This window comes from Salvelinus sp. IW2-2015, linkage group LG7, assembly GCF_002910315.2.
Source record: "Salvelinus sp. IW2-2015 linkage group LG7, ASM291031v2, whole genome shotgun sequence".
NCBI lineage: Eukaryota > Metazoa > Chordata > Actinopteri > Salmoniformes > Salmonidae > Salvelinus > Salvelinus sp. IW2-2015.
The window spans coordinates 16,732,363-16,753,272 of record NC_036847.1 but is presented as its reverse complement, the minus strand read 5'-3'; the positions used below and the strand labels follow the sequence as shown (position 1 = coordinate 16,753,272).

The 20,910-nt window shown below is 41.2% G+C and overlaps 1 protein-coding gene across 4 annotated transcripts; it reads right to left on the bottom strand.

Moving 5' to 3' along the window:
- Window positions 1–13,041: 13,041 nt before the first annotated feature.
- On the bottom strand, window positions 13,042–17,141 carry tardbpa (TAR DNA binding protein a). Of its 4 annotated transcripts, XR_002877652.2 has the most exons (7): window positions 16,406–17,141; window positions 15,927–16,090; window positions 15,683–15,823; window positions 15,396–15,566; window positions 15,194–15,278; window positions 14,242–14,388; window positions 13,042–13,525 (listed from the first exon to the last, which is right to left on the bottom strand). XR_002877652.2 is itself a non-coding variant. In XM_023991154.2 (6 exons), the coding sequence occupies exons 1-6, from the start codon at window positions 16,644–16,646 to the stop codon at window positions 14,294–14,296; spliced, it is 897 nt and encodes a 298-aa protein (XP_023846922.1). In that variant the 5' UTR covers window positions 16,647–17,141; the 3' UTR covers window positions 13,587–14,293. The 4 variants fall into 4 exon arrangements, 2 of the variants coding, with proteins under 2 accessions (XP_023846922.1, XP_023846921.1); XR_011480178.1 differs by having other exon boundaries at window positions 13,187–13,525; window positions 14,242–15,278; XM_023991154.2 differs by lacking the exon at window positions 13,042–13,525 and having other exon boundaries at window positions 13,587–14,388.
- Between the last annotated feature and the right edge of the window lie 3,769 nt (window positions 17,142–20,910).

Genomic DNA, 20,910 nt, shown 5'->3' with positions numbered 1-20,910 from the left:
ATCTAATCCTTTCAGATCAAGATAGGGGTTGGAAAAGTGCATAGGAAATGTAGCCTGGTCCACCAAAATGTAAGATCAGGATGGTCGAACGAGGCTATAAGAAAGGAGTCCACTGTCGAGTTTTGACATTCAGTATGGAAGATGTACTGCCATTGACAATCCTTTTGATGGTTAAAGGAGCCTTTATCTCTGTAGGCTTGCTGTAAATACATTTTGGTGTTCCTGTTTAGGTGACTTGAATCTCTAACTTCTTACATGACAAACAAAGCGACACAGTGTTTTTTCTATGTAGGCCTACAGATGACAGTTATCATAAAAAGACAACATCCTGGCTCTTCCATTATCAAAGTTAGGATCGTCATCACCACTCAACCCATTTAGCATAGCTTTGCTATTTGGATTCAGCATTCAGACTTTGTTAATGATACTCTTCTACTTTTTTAAATAGATATTTGTCTGGGTTGATCCTTTGTTTATGCCCACGGCCTAATTAATCCATTGGAAAAAGGAACATCTCGACAATTAGGGGCTTGCTGAGGAGAGAATAGTGTTCTAAATGACTGTTAATGAACTGCGGAGGTTGTATTAAAACGTATGAGGCTATTATAGCTCTTTGATGGCAGCGCAGGTGGGTGATGGTGCTGAGTCATCCTTCAGACAGTGAGCCCCAGATGGCACCCTATTGAGTACATTACGTTTGACCAGGGCCCAGATCAAAGTAGTGCACTGTAAGGAATAGGGTGCCATTTGGGATGTAACCTGTTCAATAATGCATTATACAGTTGTGTTGAGGAAGACACGAGAAGAACCCATATTCCCAAAAATGTGAATCAAATTGGGTCCTGCAGCATACTACCTTCTTGTGGTTTTTATATTACACATATTGTTAGGGAATGTATAGGCCTGCAATTCCTTCCAATCTGAGGAAGAGGAATGGGTGAAAGCTATATAGAGCTTAGGCCAGGATGAATTCAGATCGGCGTTAACCCTTGTTAGCCACATGCATAGCTTTTCATTGCTTTTGTTGAGGTGGTGTCAGAGGTGCGTTTAGAGTTGTCAAATCAGGCTGGTCTCAGACTAGACGTAACATAGTCAACGTAAATCCATGACATTCATGTTACATTTGGTATGGTTATATTAGAAAGAAGGTTCCTTAAAGGCAAAAACTAAAGTAGGGTGGTTGGTCGGGGTGGGTGTATAATTCGTACATCTAACAACCCAAAGGTTGCGTGTTCAAATCTCATTACAGTCAACTTGGACATTTTAGCTAATTAGCAACTTTGAAACTACTTTTTAGCTACTTTGCAACTACGTAGAATGCTAGCTAACCCTTCCCCTAACCTTAACCCTTTAACCTAACTCCTAATCTTAACCCCTAACCTAGCTAGCGGTAGCCACCTAGCTAACGTTAGCAACTCGTTAGCAATTCGTAACATATCATACGAAATGGATGATGGACATCTACAAATTAATACATACCAAACATAACATATCATATTAATTTGAGTCCAGGTTGGTCAAATTGGTGAGCAGCTGCTTTTGTGGTCATTGTCACGAAACCACAACCGTCCTATCCCACCCACGTTAGAAGTTCAGAATGAAAAAGAGTAGGCTATATATTGTAATGACCTGACTAGATCATAAATGAACAATTGTCCAGACAGAGGCTTGAGTTTGCGAATTGACGGTTTATTAAACCAACTTTACACAGGCTACTGTTTGGGCCGTAGCACACGCCAAATAGATGACAGATAACCCACAAGCCAATCGTGACCTTCTCTTGTGAAGACCAGACGTAAGAGAGAGAGAACAAAGGCTGAACCTGGTCTTAACTTCCAATGCTCCATCCCCCTGCCCAACCCCCCTCCACGCCACTCCGCCAACCACCAGGATGCCCGGCATCAGAACATTCCAGGCATTCCCGTGATTGGCAGATAGCAGGTTGATTGACATGTCGGACCCCGCGAACACTGGGTACTGGTCAGTACAACACAACCACCTCCTAGCCTAACACATAACACACAGCTGTCTGTGCGGGTCGCTACAATATAAATAATGACACTCATTTAAAACCATTAAACAAAAAAAAATAGGGATTCATATCAGCCTAATCGACATGCCAGTGTTCGAACTTGTAACGCGGCTGCATGGGATTTTACTGGTGCATCCAATGGCAATGTCCGTGATAGGTTCTATAGCATATCATTGTTTTTCGTTACGGTGATGTCGGAGGTGCAACTGGAGCTGTCATATCGTTGACCAGCTGTTCCACATTGCGGAAGTTTAACGTTACAGCGTGATTACATTTTCTAAAGCGAATGTTCCCGTTCCTGCATTAGCGGAGACCACATTAACCGTAAACACTGTATATGTCGGCTCAATTGGAAATGACCTTTACAAAATGAAACATTGTTTTTTTTACCCTCTAAGTCTATAGACAAGCTATGACAGAAATTCATGCTTTGGTTTAGTCTCCTTGGCACTGTTTCCACATACTTTTATTTTATTTAACCCTTATTTTACCAGGTAAGTTGACTGAACACATTCTCATTTACAGCAACGACCTGGGGAATAGTTACATGGAAGAGGAGGATGAGTGAGCCAATTGTAAACGGGATGATTAGGTGAATGTGATGGCATGAGTGCCAGATTGGGAATTTAGCCAGGGCACCGGGGTTAACACRCCTACTCTTCCTACTCTTACTCTTACTTTTTCTAACTGACTTGCCTAGTTAAATAAAGAATGACAATAAGTGCCATGGAATCTTTAGTGAGCACAGAGAGTGAGGACACATGTTTAACATCCCATCTGAAAGACAACACCCTACACASGGCAATGTCTCCGATCACTGCCCTGGGATAAAAAAAAAAATTGTTGACCAGAGGAAAGGGTGCACCCTCCAACACCACTTCCAGCAGCATCTCGTCTCCCATCCAGTGACCAACCAGGACCAACTCTGCTTAGCTTCGGAAGCAAGCCAGCAGTGGGATGCAGGGTGGTATGCTGCTGGCTTACCCCCCTAATGTTTTAGCATTTGTGGCACAAATCCCATTCAAGTCATGGGGCCAATGATTTGGACATGGTGTGCAAAAAATGCAAATATCTGTCCCATGACTCTAATGGGATTGGTGCCCCAAACGCTAAAACGCTGACATGTTGAAACGTGCCAAGGGAAGCTAAACCAAACCATGGATTGCTTTAGCATACAGATTGAATAGAGCCCTTAGTTTTGAGATCCTTTCCTAACTTTCATCACACTTTTGTTATTTTGTCCTTACCATTTATTTTTACAATTATGGAACACATGCCAAATTGATACTTAATCAGTACTAGTTACTTAGAGGAGAAGATGCTACAAGTTGTGGGGGAGGGAGGTTTTTAAAGGAAATTACATCCACTTAATTGTGATGTCTAATTCAGAGAACATACTGTATGTTTTTATTTTATCTACTACAGTGTATTAATAGGAAATGGGCTCCTTTTGGTAATTACTCATGTCTATTGCGTCAAACACCCCTGTGTGTGTGTGTGTGTGTGTGTGTGTGTGTGTGTGTGTGTGTGTGTGTGTGTGTGTGTGTGTGGGGGGGTGTGTGTGTGTGTGTGTGTGTGTGTGTGTGTGTGTGTGTGTGTGTGTGTGCTGTCTCTTATACACATCTAGATGTGTATAAGAGACAGTCCTCATGGTGTGGAGTGGACAAGAGACAACGGCACTTCCCATAGAGGATAACCTAGGATTGCAGCGCAACCGGGTGAGTTGATAATAATCACTCCTTATTAAACTCAATAGCGTGTTTAAAGGTCTGGTATGAAAATGTTAGTTTCTACATATGTCAATTTAGACTTTTGGGGACAGCTCATAGTTTTGTGGTACAGTTCTAAATTTGAGCTATGACACCACACTTGATGCTGCATGTTTGTTGTGTTGTAATATCAAGCATGAGCCATGAATTGCAACCACAAATGCCGATATTCAGATCAACTCCAGATCGTGGTTTCTGGATACACGCTTAAAGTCGGTTTGATTCGCAGGGCAACGTGTCCTGGCTGGTAGTAGTTGACACGTGATTTAGGCCTCTATTCAATCTGTAATGCTGAAGCATTAGATTCCGCGATAGAAATATAAAGGTAATTTCAGATTGAGCCAACATATTCCGCGTTTACGGTGAATACAGTCTCCGCTAAAGTGGAAACATTGCCGTTAAACTCCAATCACGCTGTAAAGCTAAAGTCCCGCGATGTGGATTAAATAGAGCCCTTAGAAACCGTTCTGACAGCAAACCTGGCTGAGAGGAAGTCATCCATTGGATGCAACCTAACAAGGACTTAATCAAGTGTCAACTCCCTCCATCCAGGATCATGTTGTACAAATCAAATTCCCTATATAATTGATTTAATAATACATGACAAAAATGTATGTTTGGTCCAGGAGTTGACTGTGGAGCAGAGGGACCTGTTGAAGATGTTGTCGGGGCTGAATGAGCTGACGTCAGAGTATATGTATCCGGATCAACAGCTCCACAGAGAGCTGCAGGACAGATCTCTCAGAGCTCAAGTTCCTGCCAGAGTGAGATCCCCCTGTAAGAAGTTATTTTGGAAGACCTTCTCATCCTGCTAGCGAAGGCACTGGCAGACAGCTGCTGACAGTCACAGTCTACACCCTGGCCTCGTTGCCGCATTGCATGAGCAATACTCAATGACTATGAATAAACTGCAACTAAAGAAAAATGAATTCTGATTGATGACTGTGTGATGCAGTACCTCTGCCTATACTTCATCTCTCCTAGAATGTAGGGCAGGCAAGTGGTATTATCTTACTATTGCAGTGGTCTTTCTTTATTCTTTTTCTTTTCAGGGAATGTTTGATGTGTAGAATTACAATTCCTTGCTATTAACTTTTTTGCATGGATTTAACATGGTTTATTGTTACTGTATCAGCAAAAGACAACACTACGAAGCCTTTATACTGTCATTACTATTAACATCAACTGAATTACACTGAGAAAAGGCTGTAGCCTAGATAATTGCTTACCTCACATTTTGTCTTCTTGCCTTGCCTAGACGGTGCCTTCAGAAAGTATTCAGACCACTTGACTTGTTCCACATTTTGTTACGTTACAGCCTTATTCTAAAATTGATTGAAATATTTTTTGTCCTCATCAATCTATATACAATACCCCATAATGACAAAAAAAAAAGTTTTTTTTTAAACATTTTTGATCATTATAAAAATTAAATATCACATTAACATAAGTATTCAGACCCTTTACTCAGTACTTTGTTAAAGCACCTTTGGCAGTGATTACACTGCCAAAGGTGTCTTCTTGGGTATGACGCTATAAGCTTGCCACACCTGTATTTGGGGAGTTTCTCCCATTCTTCTCTGCAGATCTTCTCAAGCTCTGTCAGGTTAGATGGGGAGCGTTGCTGCACACCTATTTTCAGGTCTCCAGAGATGTTAGATCGGGTTCAAGTCCAGGCTCTGGCTTGTCCCGAAGTCACTCCTGCATTGTCTTGGCTGTGTGCTTAGGGTTGTTGTCCTGTTGGAAGGTGAACCTTTGCCCCAGTCAGACCCTGAGGAGCGCTGTGGAGCAGGTTTTCATCAAGGATCTCTGTACTTTGCTCTGTTCATCTTTGCCTCTCCTGACTAGTCTCTCAGTCACTGCTGCTGAAAAACATACTCACAGCATGATGCTGCCACCACCATGCTTCACCATAGGGATGATGTCAGGTTTCCTCCAGACATGACGCTTGGCATTCAGGCCAAAGTTTCATCAGACCAGATAATCTTGTTTCTCATGGTTTGAGTCTTTAGGTGACTAATGGCAAACTCCAAGTGGTCTATCATGCCTTTTACTGAGGAGGGGTTTCCGTCTGGCCACTCCACCATAAAGGCCTGATTGGTGAAGTGCTGCAGAGATGGTTGTCCTTCTGGAAGGTTCTCCCATCTCCACAGATGAACTCTAGAGCTCTGTCTGAGTGACCATCGGGTTCTTGGTCACCTCCCTGACCGAGGCCCTTCTCCCCCGATTGCTCAGTTTGGCCGGGCGGCCAGCTCTAGGAATAGTCTTGGTGGTTCCAAACTTCTCCCATTTAAGAATGATGGAGGCTACTGTGTTCTTGGGGACCTTCAATGCTGCAGAAATGTTTTTGTACCCTTTCCCAGATCTGTGCCTCGACACAATCCTGTCTCGGAGCGCTACGGACAAGTCCTTCGACCTCATGGCTTGGTTTTTGCTCTGACCTGCACTGTCAACTGTGGGACCTTATATGGACAGGAGTGTGCCTTTCCAAATCATGTCCAATCAATTAAATTTACCACAGGTGGACTCCAATCAAGTTGTAGAATCTCAAGGATGATCAATGGAAACCGGATGCACCTGAGCTCAATTTCGAGTGTCATAGCAAAGGGTCTGAATACTTATGTAATATTTTTTATATATATACATTTCTAAAAACCTGTTTTCATATTGTCATAATGGTGTATTGTGTGTAGATTGCTGAGGTTTTTATTTAATCCATTTTAAAATGAGTCTGTAACGTAACAAAATGTGGAAAACGTCAAGGGGTTTGAATACTTTACGAAGGCACTGTATATGGGTCATTTGCATTTCTTAACTCATGAAACCACACTATCCTTAGTTTTACGCTAACAATATTTTGCTCATGGTGTGCCCCTTTCTGTCCCATAATTCGGTCCATTTACCATACCTGTTTGACTCAAAAGCACTCCAAGGCAAAATAAACTGCTTCAAACAATGGGCAACATTCATGCATGTGATCTAACAGACCACGAGCAAAGAGGTCAAGTTTGAATGTCTACTGAATTACACCATAGTATCTTGTTTATCATCCAGCCTATCCAATGGATGGCAACTAGTTATTTTATAGATGTCCATGCAGAAAAATATACATCTTAATTTCATTAACCTCATACCTCCAGCACTCATATTTAGCCTGAAATCATCATCCCTGAGATCAGTTAGAAGATTGAATCCAACATGTCATGTCAGCAGCATGACAATCAAGCCCAGCATACAACCCACTAGACCAGTCCACCAGCTCTGGCGAGTTTAATGGAGAGTAATTCCCGTTTTATGCACTTTTCCCTCTATGCATATTATGACCACATTTGTGGCCTGCTGGAGGTCATTTTGCAGGGCTCTGGCAGTGCTCCTCCTTGCACAAAGGCGGAGGTAGCGGTCCTGCTGCTGAGTTGTTGCCCTCCTACGGCCTCCTCCACGTCTCCTGATGTACTGGCCTGTCTCCTGGTAGCGCCTCAATGCTCTGGACACTACGCTGACAGACACAGCAAACCTTCTTGCCACAGCTCGCATTGATGTGCCATCCTGGATGAGCTGCACTACCTGAGCCACTTGTGTGGGTTGTAGACTCCGTCTCATGCTACCACTAGAGTGAAAGCACTCTAGCATTCAAAAGTGACCAAAACATCAGCCAGGAAGCATAGGAACTGAGAAGTGGTCTGTGGTCACCACCTGCAGAACCACTCCTTTATTGGGGGTGTCTTGCTAATTGCCTATAATTTCCACCTTTTGTCTATTCCATTTGCACAACAGCATGTGAAATTGATTGTCAATCGGTGTTGCTTCCTAAGTGGACAGTTTGATTTCACAGAAGTGTGATTGACTAGGAGTTACATTGTGTTGTTTAAGTGTTCCCTTTATTTTTTTGAGCAGTGTATATATATGGATAAGGAACGTCTTTATATATATATAAATAACACCATTCTCCATGGACTGTAATTTACAAATGTTTCAGAGCTATTGATAATGAGTAAGCCGTTTGGATAAGGGGATTCTAAATATAAATGACAATTGTTTTAGATTTTACCGTACGATCGCTGGAGACGTGAAACCAGTCTTAAGCCAGCAAACTGAAGCATATCAACATGTCACCTTTTCCACAGTGAAGTTTATGAAATGCGTGCCTTATAACTTAAGATATAGGCTTCTGTAGCCATGAGCAAATGACAGTGCAGCACCAAACCTACGAAGTTGATTTATGATTTCTAGAATCTTTTATTATATGCCCGGACTTTTCACTCTATCGTGTTAAATATTAGCTACTATTGGTAGTCACCGTCAATTATACACACATACACTTTAGCCACCTGGCGCAAGGTTCAAGATGACTGGATCGTTGTCATCACAGTTCCATGATTAGTGAGGCTTATTAGAGTAGATTCATAGGACTATTGTTCAACCCCTATTGTACACTTTTCTCACCTTCCAATTGAATTGAACAATTTATTATGGCAACTTTCAGGATAAATCAAACAACAAGGTTCGCTAAACCAGTTTTTTTTTWAATTATTGATAAATACAGTTGAAGTCGGAAGTTTACATACACCTTAGCCAAATACATTTAAACTCAGTTTTTCACAATTCCTGACATTTAATCCTAGTAAAAATGTCCTGTTTTGGCCAGTTAGGATCACCACTTTATTTTAAGAATGTGAAATAATAGTAGAGAAATAAATAATAGTAGAGAGAAGATTTATTTCAACTTTTATTTCTTTCATCACATTCCCAGTGGGTCAGAAGTTAACATACACTCAATTCGTATTTGGTAGCATTGCCTTTAAATTGTTGAACTTGGGTCAAACGTTTCAGATAAGTTGGGTGAATTTTGGCCCATTCCTCCTGAGAGAGCTGGTGTAACTGAGTCAGGTTTGTAGGCCTCCTTGCTCGCACGCACTTTTTCAGTTCTGCCCACACATTTTCTTTGAGGCCAGGGCTTTGTGATGGCCACTCCAATACCTTGACTTCGTTGTCCTTAATCCATTTTGCCACAACTTTGGAAGTATGCTTGGGGTCATTGTCCATTTGGAAGACCCATTTGTAACCAAGCTTTAACTTCCTGACTGATGTCTTGAGATGTTGCTTCAATATATCCACATAATTGTCCGTCCTCATGATGCCATCTATTTTGTGAAGTGCACCAGTCCCTCCTGCAGCAAAGCACCCCCACAACATGATGCTGCCACCCCCGTGCTTCATGGTTGGGATGGTGTTCTTCAGCTTGCATAACGATGGTCATTACGGCCAAACAGTTCTATTTTTGTTTCATCTGACCAGAGAACATTTCTCCAAAAAGTATGATCTTTGTCCCCATGTGCAGTTGCAAACCGTAGTCTGGCTTTTTTATGGCTGTTTTGGAGCAGTGGCTTCTTCCTTGCTGAGCAGCCTTTCATGTTATGTCGATTATAGGACTCATTTTACTGTGGATATAGATACTTTTGTACCTGTTTCCTCCAGCATCGTCACAAGGTCCTTTGCTGTTGTTCTGGGATTGATTTGCACTTTTCACACCAAAGTGTGTTCATCTCTAGGAGACAGAACACGTCTCCTTCCTGAGCYGTATGATGGCAGCGTGGTCCCATGATGTTTATACCTGCGTACTATTGTTTGTACAGATGAACGTGGTACATTCAGGCGTTTGGAAATTGCTCCCAAGGATGAAACAGACGTGGAGAGGGTTACAATTTTCTTTCTGAGGTCTTGGCTGATTTCTTTTGATTTTCCCATGATGTCAATCAAAGAGGCACTGAGTTTGAAGGTAGGCCTTGAAATACATCCACAGGTACACCTCCAATTGACTCACATGATGTCAATTAGCCTATCAGAAGCTTCTAAAGCCATGCCATCATTTTCTGGAATTTTCCAAGCTGTTTAAAGGCACAGTCAACAGAGTATGTAAACTTCTGACCCACTGGAATTGTGATACAGTGAATTATAAGTGAAATCATCTCTGTAAACAATTGTCGGAAAAATGACTTYTGTCATGCACAAAGTAGATGTCCTAACCGACATGCCAAAACTATAGTTTGTTAACAAGAAATTTGTGGAGTGGTTGAAAAACGAGTTTTAATGACTCCAACCTAAGTGTATGTAAACTTCCGACTTCAACTGTATGCGAGAATACTATTCATTGACTACAGCTCAGCGTTCAACACCATAGTGCCCTCAAAGCTCATCACTAAGCTAAGGACCCTGGGACTAACACCTCCCTCTACAACTGGATCCTGGACTTCCTGACGGGCTGCCCCCAGGTGGTAAGGGTAGGTAACAACACATCTGCAACGCTGATCCTCAACACGGGGGCGTGCTCAGTCCCCTCCTGTACGCCTTGTTCACTCATGACTGCACGGCCAGGCACGACTCCAACACCATCTGATGACACAGCCTGATCACTGACAACGATGAGACAGCCTATAGGGAGGCGGGTCAGAGACCTGACCGTGTGGTGCAAGGACAACAACCTCTCCCTCAACGTGATCAAGACAAAGGAGATGATTGTGGACTACAGGAAAAAGAGGACCGAGCACGCCCACATTCTCATCAACGGGGCTGCAGTGGAGCAGGTTGAGAACTTCAAGTTCCTTGGCGTCCACATCATCAACAAACGGACATGGTTCAAGCACACCAAGACAGTCGTATAGTTGGCATGACAAAGCCTATTCCCCCTCAGGAGACTGAAAAGATTTGTCATGGGTCCTCAGATACTCAAAAAGTTATACAACTGCAAGATCGAGAGCATCCTGACTGGTTGCATCACTGCCTGGTATGGCACTACAGAGGGTAGTGCGTAGGGCCCAGTACATCACTGGGGCCAAGCTTCCTGCCACCCAGGACCTCTATAGCAGGCGGTGTCAGAGGAAGGCCCTAAAAATTGTCAGAGACTCCAGCCACCCTAGTCATAGGCTGTTCTCTCTGCTACCGCATGGCAAGCGGTACCGGAGCGCCAAATCTATGTCCAAGTGGCTTCTAAACAGCTTCTACCCCCAAGTCATAACACTCCTGAACATCTAATCAAATGGCCACCCAGACTATTTGCGTTGTCCCCCCCCCCCCTCTTTTACACTGCTGCTACTCTCTGTTATCATCTATGCAGTCACTTTAATAACTCTACCTACATGTACATACCTCAATTACCTCGACTAACTGGTGCCCCCGCACACTGACTCTGTACCGGTACCCCCTGTATATAGCCTCGCTATTATTATTTTACTGCTGCTCTTTAATTATTTGTTACTTTTATTTATTTGTAGGTATTTTTCTTAACTGCATTGTTAGTTAAGGGCTTGTAAGCATTTCACTGTAAGGTCTACACCTGTTGTATTCGGCGCATGTGGCAAATAAAATTTGATTTGGTAAATAGCTCGGGACGAGGCTGGAGAAATGTAACCACTTTAAAATTCAAGGACTGACCATCCATGAGATCAAAATTACAGTCTTAACCATGGGCTCTACTCAATCCTTGGCGCTAAAGATCCGATTTATGGCACTACTGACAATTAAAGGTATTGTTTCCGCAGTCGTGGAGACCGCATTCACAGCTTGATTGGAAATTACCTTTACATTTTGGCACGGATCTTCTGCAATATGGATTGAATCCAGCCCCATGTCAAAGGTCAAATAGGGGGTGCTTATTTTTGTACTGTTTCACACATGTAGAAGTGTGTGGTGTGAAATGGAAATGTGTTTTTTGCATATCCCACTCCCCCGAGATGACCTCAGAGTGGGGTCACGGCCAGGGATCAGCCATTATTGACTCTGGAGACTCTGGAGCAATTAGGGGTAAGTGCCTTGCTCAAGAGCAGATCAACAAATTTTTCACCTAGTCGGCTCAGGGATTCAAACTTTAGGTTACTGGCCCAACTCTCTAACCGCTAGGCTACCTGACGCCCTGTTTTGAGACTATCGTGTTTGTTTTACTCCTTTGTTGATAAACAATGTAATTGTAAATAATCTTATTTTGGAGCCTGATGGGTTTAGATCAGGGCTCTCCAACCCTGTTRCTGGAGTGCTACCCGCCTGTAAGTTTTTGCCCCGAATCCAGTTGTAAATAATTTGATTCAGTTTATAAATCAGCTAATTATTAGAATCAGGTGCGCTAGATTAGGGTTAGAGTGAAAACCTACAGCAGGGTTTCCCAAAACCCACCAATCATCAAGCTTTAATTATTTGGAACAGCTGTGTAGTGGTAGGGCAACAACCAAAACTTGCACCCAGGGAGGGCCCCAGGACCAAGTTTGGGAAACCCTGACCTACAGTACAGTAGCTCTCCAGGAACAGGGTTGGACAATTGAACTAAGATCATGAGGCATTTATAAATTGTATACTTCACAAATCAATGGGTGTAGATCATGAATTTAATAGTCAAAAAATGTACGTAGCAAGTGCAGATTGCCCCTTTAAATCAACACTGCCTTTAGCTYACATTTGGCTGTCAATTAGTTTTTACATATTTGAATGATTTATGCAAATTCAAAAGTTCTTAAATCTATTAAATGAATAAGACTCAGATGCCACATGAAAAGTTGTGGGCCAGACTTTGTTACGATTTGCTACCACCTGGAGGTTGAAATGTTATTTGCCATATCAAAGACAGTCAATTGGGTATGAGCCAGTTAATAAGCAAATTGTACATATTCTCAATGAGATTGCCTGGCTGTGACGCTCCAATTGTCTAAATTCAACAAATTACAGAGTTGATCTATAAAATATATTGCTCCAATGTTGCCTTAGGGCTGCCACACTGACTCAAATTTAAGAGATTGTGAACTCTGCACCAAATATGGTGCTGGCTGCTGAAAGACATAGCCTTGTCTAAACAGAGAAATACAACAAATTATTACAAATTTAAAACTTTATTTTACACTTCAGTGAACTAAAAATAAGAGTTCCATGTCTGTACATAAGTAACACAATTTGTGAGGGGTATACTATAAAGTAGGTTCAATTAGTTAGCCAGCTAACTTTGATAAAGAACCAGAAGCTAAACTTACATATGTGTTGTTGGTTGTTCGAGTCAATTAGACCATGCCCAAAAGTTTTCAAAATATATAGGCAAGTTAGCTGGCTAACTCATTGAACCTGCCACTGGCGAGTTCAAGAATTTTCCAAATATCTAAAACCCTGTAAAACTGACTCGAGTCACTCCCCTTTACAGCCGTAAAATAATTTATGGTCCCGTAAATCCAACAAAACTTGTACATTTCGAACCACATGAAAAAGAGATCAACGGAATACTTTTAATAAAAGCCTTTAACTTAAATCTTTCCATTTACAATAACCGATGGCTGTATTGGGACAAAGCATAAATGAATGACACAAAAGGAATCTTTCAAATGTAAGATTTAGAGTCGGGTCATTTCTAAAAAAAAATATATATATATATATATAAAAAAAGGACTCAACAAAAACATGGTCACTAAATAGCAGGTAATTCGTTACATAAATTAAATGTTGGCGTTGCTTTTAAAATGTACTTGTTTGAAGGTATACAACTAAATACCTCTGCCCAATTTGAGAATGGTCTGTTATAAATTTCAGTGGGGTGATCCAAGGGGTCTTGTTAGTGAGGTGAAGAAGTCCCTTTCCAGGCATAAGGCATTCTGCAGCCCCCAACCAACAGTGCAAACTCCAGTCTTCAACTTCCCGAAAATTGACTTCACTCTGGGGTTCAGATGTAAACTTGGGCCAGCCGTGTCCAAGGTCCCCCCTATACATGCGAATTAAAGTGTTGGCAGTACAATTAATGTTAAGTAAAAAATAAGTCACTGTAAGGTAGGCAAAATACCTAGTCAAATTTTATTTGAGAATTCCCTTTGATTCACAAAACATAAAATGCATTCAAAAACACGCCAACAAACTTTCAATAGGGACTTGTCAAACGCTCGCCACTGCACCCTCTTAAGACACACGAGTTCACTTGCACATCACTCCTCCAAGCTCCCCCAGTGCTCTCAACACAGAATCACCGACAGGTCACATTTTCACACAAAGGGGGTAGGTAGGAACAAGAAGAAAATAAAGCACACAGCATTCACATCAAATCAGACAGCAAGAAAGGATACAAATATCCATAGCGCTAAACATTCCACTGTATTTAAGATTAAGTTTGATAGAAATATTAGAGAAAGGAGACTTTGGGGATCTCAATATGCGATAAATGTCCTTTTGATGGTCATATGGAACACACTCGTACTTGCTTCTTCCTTTCACACTCGCACAAAGCCACAGGTTATTCTTAACTCTCGCAGACATCTGGCCCTTTAGCATCGCACAACCAGTCCTCTTCACACTTGCTTTCTTTCCCGTTCGCTCACTCAGTCTCACTCTTTGGCCACCACCAATCGCATTGTTCTCAAAAGCGATACAAAAAGCAGACAAGATTTGTATATCCATGAAGAGGGGAGAAAAAAAGGCAACACCCACCGTCTAACACAGTATATGCAGAGTGAAGCTGTGTCTTTTGATGGCAAAGCATTTACACATGGGAAGAGGGGTACCGATACTGAGTTCGGTCGAACATTGCTGCCAACGAGGGGCTTCTTCCCGGGAAATTCGAAAACAGTTGGTTAACTGTTGAAGAGATTTTCATGAAGGCGTTTCCATAAAACGGTAAACAAAGATACAATCAACTGCATACAGAGATTAAACATCAAACCCAATTCAATACCATATACACGTGGTTGGGGGGGGGGGGGCTGTCGTGATACTCAAATATCTACTTAGCATGCAGTCATCGGATGTCTTATACAAAATAACTTTTTCTCAAAAAAAAAAAAACTACATGTGTAGTAGTTTACCATTAACTATACACTTCAACCACTCGCACTCATTTCCTACAGAATTAGTCACACACACACACAATTAATGTCTTCTTTAACAAAACGACAAAAAAGGCAAGTTTTAAATAGCAGGGACATATGATATGACTAACTCTTTCTTGCCCCTCAAAATACTTACCAGATTAATCTAGAAATAAGACTTTCAATCAAAGCGCTCTACATTCCCCAACCTGATGACTTTGACTCCATAGAGGTGCCAAAGCCAGAGCTGAACCCACTGCCGGCGGCAGAGTTAGTGCCTGCAGCCCACCCAAGACTAGCTGAGCTGGGGCTGCTGTAACTGGTGCTGCTAGAACTATAGGCTTGGCTTTGATCTCCGGTGGCACTCGTCTGCCCGGCGACGGCGGTGCCTGCCACATTGGTCTGACCCTGCTGGTTCGCCAGCATACTTTGCAGAGCGGCAGCCATCATGGCTGGGTTAAGGCTAAAACCCCCAAAATTCACCCCGCTACTGCCACTGCTCGGTAGCCCTCCACGACCACCGCCATAGCCCTGACCCCCGAACCCACCAGCCCCACGATCCATCATTTGCCTACTATTATTGTGCTTAGGCTCGGCGTTGGAGATGTGCACGCTGACACCCTTGATGATCAGGTCCTCTCCGCACAATGCTGAGGCAACCTAGAGAGACGGGGACGGGTGGATGAGATGATTCAACACGCAAACCAACCAGTGTAATCTGCGTACCACGTCAAGTCTTGACCCAACAGGTTGAGGGATGGCCATAGGAAAACATACCTGGTCGTCTGAGAAAGTGACAAATGCAAACGCCCGGAAGGGTTTGGGAATGAAGACGTCGGTGACCTCGCCATACTGCATGAAGAACTGCCGGAGCTCATCGGTGGTAATGTCCTCTGTGCAGCGGCCAACAAAGATTTTACAGTTGCGCATGGGCTCATCAGGCCCTGCCTATCATGAAAATAAGAGAAAGCACTTGAGTATTTTACCTGCACTGGGAATAGAACAAAATGGAGACTTAAGGAAAGTATTCAAATGAGAGTACTCCTTACATATTGATTAAATACCTTAGAGTTTGGTAGTTTGCAGTCACACCATCTTCCATCGATCATGTGTCGCTGAGAAATCACTTTGGATTGAGTCTCATACTCAGTGAACCGAACAAAGCCAAACCCTTTTGAGTTCCCAGTCTTGACATCTCTTTTGACCTGCAGAGAGAGGCAGAGAGTGAAAAGTATGATTATTGACATGCATGGTTACCTCCATGACATACATCAACCATTAAACCAAATCTTGATAAGGTTGTGTTACCTGCACCATGATGACTTCTCCAAAAGTGGCGAAGTAGTCTTTCAAATCTTGCTCAGATGTTTTCCATGGCAACCCAAGGATAATGAGGTCTGATGTTCTATCAATACCTCTCTTCATTTTTACAGCAGAGGCAGCATCCATTTCATCCATCTTCCTTTTGTTATCTGACACAGGAATACAAAATGTTGTAAGATACAGCGTTAAGACAAATTCAAAATGCAGTCAAGAATAATAATTCGTCATTAGCCTAAACACGAGCAAAATAGCTAGCTTGGCAATATACATGTTAAGTAGTTCTGATAGTGTTGTTAACTAAGGCCAATAAACTTTTCGTGCACCAACTTTAGTTAATTGGTAACTCACTAAATGAGGCTGCATAGCTACTGTTACAAGTACTAGTTAGTTACGCATGACTGTGCACACTGTACAGTCAGTCAAACGTAGKTAGCTAGTACTGGTCGCTAGCTAGTACACCTTACCTTTTGGGTAGTTGACGACGTACACCAGACTACCCCAGTCATTCTCAGGTGCATGCAAGATGCCCTCAACTAGACGGACGCCTCGCATGCACTGAGACGCAGGGCTCCTGTAACGTAGGCCGCACGCTCCGGGAAACTGGGCTGCTACTGTTGACAGCAAAACAGTGCCATCGTCCTCAGATGGGATCTCCATTGGCTCTTCGTTTTCATCCTCTCCCACGCGAATGTACAACTCTGCCATGGTCTCTAAATTAGATTAGTAAGTAACGTAAACTAGCTAGCTAATGGCTAATTCACGTTCACAAAGCTGATGGCGCACGCGGGGTTGTCAATTGTTAGCTAGCAAGCCAGTTGGCCTAGCAATATTCCAAAGGGCTTCTAATCTAGCTATCTTAATAAAATCACAAAGACACAAGTTATAATTTATACGTTCACGGGCCATACGTCTATTTTGAAGTWWAAAAAAAACGAGATTTGGCGTCAGAGCTGAAAGGGCCCTCTTTTAACGGCCTAAAAAACAACGCACACTTGCAAAATGACGGGCTAGCAGCAGGATCTCGCCCGCATACGATACAAAAATATTGGACTCAACTTCTTTACTAGTTCAAAAACGAGGTCGACCCGGTTCTTGAATTAAATTATAAAACCAGCATAACTACACCTCAAATTTCTGAGACGAAAATATTATATGAAAGTCGTCAGCTAATCTCCTTTACCTTCAAACTTCTAAAATGTCCGCTTTGCTAGTACACAAATTATGACGTCAGTTTCGTACGGTAACAAAGGAACCTTCAAAATAAAAGCCCACATTTCAACCAGTTTTGCCTACTGGGTAGATTATTAGGTAATTAGTTAGTTAAACTGGGATAGTCACCCTCAATTCTTAGGGCCCGGAAGGAGAGCCAGAGTCTCAAGCCCTCTATTCTCATTCTGTGGACTCACACCTCCATGTACTCTGAGAAGCATTCCACATCTCCCTCTGAAAATACATTTAATTTCAGTGGGTTGGTTCTAGTGTTGCAGGCTACCTGTAATTTACCAAAGTTACCAGAATCTTTGGTAATTTAGGTAATTTATACTTGAATAACTTTTTTAAAAACGTATTAATATACTATACAGTTTTTGTATGGCTTGTGACAGCAGCCATACTTTAGATGTTGTAAGAATTATTTCTGATTTATAGTTATTATTATTTATAATTATTATTCCTCTTACACCGTTTAAACTAGAAACGCCGTTCAAACTTTAAAAAGTGTAGACTGGTCTGGAATAGTATGCTTGCATAAAACTGTGTATACTTTAAACTATTACATTTTTTGTCTCATGGGATTTCCTCAGCATTCTAAAGGTCCCATTGTGACATCATAACACCCAACATTCTATTCTATTCACTGTAAAAAAAAAAKAAKCTTTTGACACAAAATCAAAAATCAGCTACTTTGAATACTTTCCCAACAATTTAGACAAAAAGTTAGAGCATATGAAATCTGCCTCTACTTCTCTGCTATTCAATTCTGAAACAGAACAGAATGATCTTCTACCAACAAAAAATGACAACTGTTTTAATAAACCCATCAACTACTTTTCATCTCAAGTTTTACAAACAACTGAAATTTTACTTACCCAGCACTTTAGCCAAAAACCAAGAGAGAATGACATATTGGTATACTTCTCTTCTATTCAAATCTGGAATCAGAACAGATTTATCTTCTACCAATCAAAAACAACAGCTGTTTTAGTTCTGCATCAACTACTTTTCGTCTACACTTTTACAAAACAACTGAAATGTTGACCACTTACCCAGCACTTTAGACAAAAACTTAAATGGTATGACATCTTGGTCTACTTCTCTGCTATTTAAATCTGGAATCAGAACAGAACCATCTACTACCAATCAAGAGATACAGCTGTTTTAGTAACCACATCACCTAATTTACCACTGCCATGAATTAACTGCCATGGAACTTTTCAGAACTTACAAATTATAACAATGGGGGGTCACATAAAACTTATTATGCTACACAGTACTGTTTGTTTACATATAGTTAGTTATCTTTTACCTTTAGTACTGGTCTGTAGTCTGCCTTGCACAGTAGTAAACCCGCATCCAGCTGGCGGCGCTGATGTGCAATTCTTTGCTCGCCACCCCACTAGTACCAAGCCATTTAAAAAAAAATGTTGATCAGAACACTGAAGTAGGGTTGAATAATACTTTGTTTTGATTTCAAACACTCTTTGTGTGGAGTAAAGAAAGATATAATGACTTACACAACACATTCACAAATCTTAGTAGACCGAAAATGTCCATTCATCCATATTCCATAACTTTGCATCTTTGCATCCTTCCATCCATTAGGTATTTCATCCTGTGTCCTTAATTTATTMATCTATCCATTTATTTATATATCCTATTTATTGATCTATCCATCCAGCCATAACTTTATTTTAACAACTTTATAATTTAATTAAGAAATACATGTATGGTTAAAGGGAGGTTACTATAGCTAAAACAAACGTCTAAACATCTTCCACTAGAGGCACCATCATATTTCTGTCCCTAAATGATAGCCCACAATTTTTCTAATTCCTTATGAGTAATTATTACAGTTTGTATATACTGTAGTTGTCTAGTAGGAGAGTGTATACAAGTGCAGTAGTCTTATTTGTGATCCAACTGCCCCACACTCCAAAGTAATAAGGTTGATATAGTAGTCTATCAAAGTAATCAGACCAGCTATTTTAACATATTTAACTTTGACAATATTTCACTGCTTACTTAAGTAAAACATTTTAAACTTTGTATGCCATTTTAATATTTGAGAATTAACCAATGATATTAGGCCACTCTTGGCCATGATTACAGATGCCTGTGTGTCTTTTGACACTATATAAACGAGTCATCCCGCAGTGTTTGTGTTCATACCCTGATGAAGACAGCTTGGCTGTCGAAATGTTGGTAATTACATTTTTGCATCTGAGCTCCTAGGCTCTCCTTTATTTTTAAGTTTTCTACTCCGCTAGCCAGCACCTCGCCTAAATAGGTGTGCATTTCTTTTTCTTCTAGAAACTTCTTACACTACCACAAAAAATACTTTGTGAAGTCGCAAAAATATTTGTGATGGAAAATTACCATCTAGTTTATATCTGTGTCCAAGAGTTTCGAGTGGCTAGATCATATGGTTCAAGAGAAAATAGCCTAAGCATCTAATCAACAATGTCATTGTTAGGTGTGCTTTCTGAAAGCAAAGCCAAACTTTAGAAACTGTTCATACTTCTTCTTATTCCGCTGGAACCTCTAGTTCCAAAACTGTAAAAGCTACCAACACTAAAACCAGGAGCAGGCTGGCACTGGTCAGTGTACTTAGAGCATTTTGGTACTACAACTACTAATACTTTTCATACTACAACTATATTTGCATAAATCTCAATGCATTACAATGGCAATAGACTTGAATGGGAAAATGCTGCTCCCTCTGGCTCCCCCACAATTCGTATCTGATTGTAATCAATGGCCATTTTTATGGTGCTTATAAGCAAATGCAAGAAGGAATTTGTGATTTTTAAAAAATATATACAGTACCAGTCAAAAGTTTGGACACACCTACTCATTCAAGGGTTTTTATTTAATTTTACTATTTTCTACACTGTAGAATAATAGTGAAGACATCAAAACTATGTAATAACACATATGGAATCATGTAGTAACAAAAAACTGTTAAACAAATCTAACTATATTTTATATTTGAGATTCTTCAAAGTAGCCGCACTTTGCCTTGATGACAGCTTTGAACACTCTTGGCATTCTCTCAACCAGCTTCATGAGGAAGGCTTTTCCAACAGTATTGAAGGAGTTCCCACATATGCTGAGCACCTGTTGGCTGCTTTTCCTTCACTCTGCGGTCCAACTCATCCCAAACCATCTCAATTGGGTTGAGGTTGGGTGATTGTGGCCAGGTCATCTGATGCAGCTCTCCATCTTGGTCAAATAGCCCTTACACAGCCTGGATGTGTGTTTTGTCTGTTTGCCCCTGAACAAGGCAGTTAACCCACTGTTCCTAGGCCGTCATTGAAAATAAGAATTTGTTCTTAACTGACTTGCCTAGTTAAATAAAGGTAAAATAAAAAATACCACGGTTGTCAACCAATCAGAATTCAGGGATTGAACCACCCAGGTAATAAACATATATGTTTAAAATAAAAAAGACCACTTGAAAACTAAAATGTACAGACTGGTATATTCACAATATTGGTCTGTAGAATCTATATATGGTGTCATTTCATGGGGGACTGGATAATCCAAAGTGTTGCTGGGCTTTTACTCCACCCATTCCATTGCCCTCAATGCAATACACTGTATATGAATTCAGAGGAGGCTGGTGGGAGGATCTATAGGATGGCTCATTGTAAAGATTTAACCATGTGTTTGATACGGTTCCATTTATTCCATTCCAGCCATTACAATGAACCCATCCTCCTATAGGGCTCCCCTCTAACCTCCACTGTAT

Coding starts and splice junctions, on each gene's coding strand:
- tardbpa (XM_023991153.2), bottom strand. CDS start 16,646: ATGGCAGAGTTGTACATTCGCGTGGGAGAGGATGAAAACGAAGAGCCA. Junction 15,567..15,682: donor GCAAACTACCAAACTCTAAG/GTATTTAATCAA, acceptor TTTTCATGATAG/GCAGGGCCTGATGAGCCCAT. Junction 15,279..15,395: donor TCACTTTCTCAGACGACCAG/GTATGTTTTCCT, acceptor CCGTCTCTCTAG/GTTGCCTCAGCATTGTGCGG.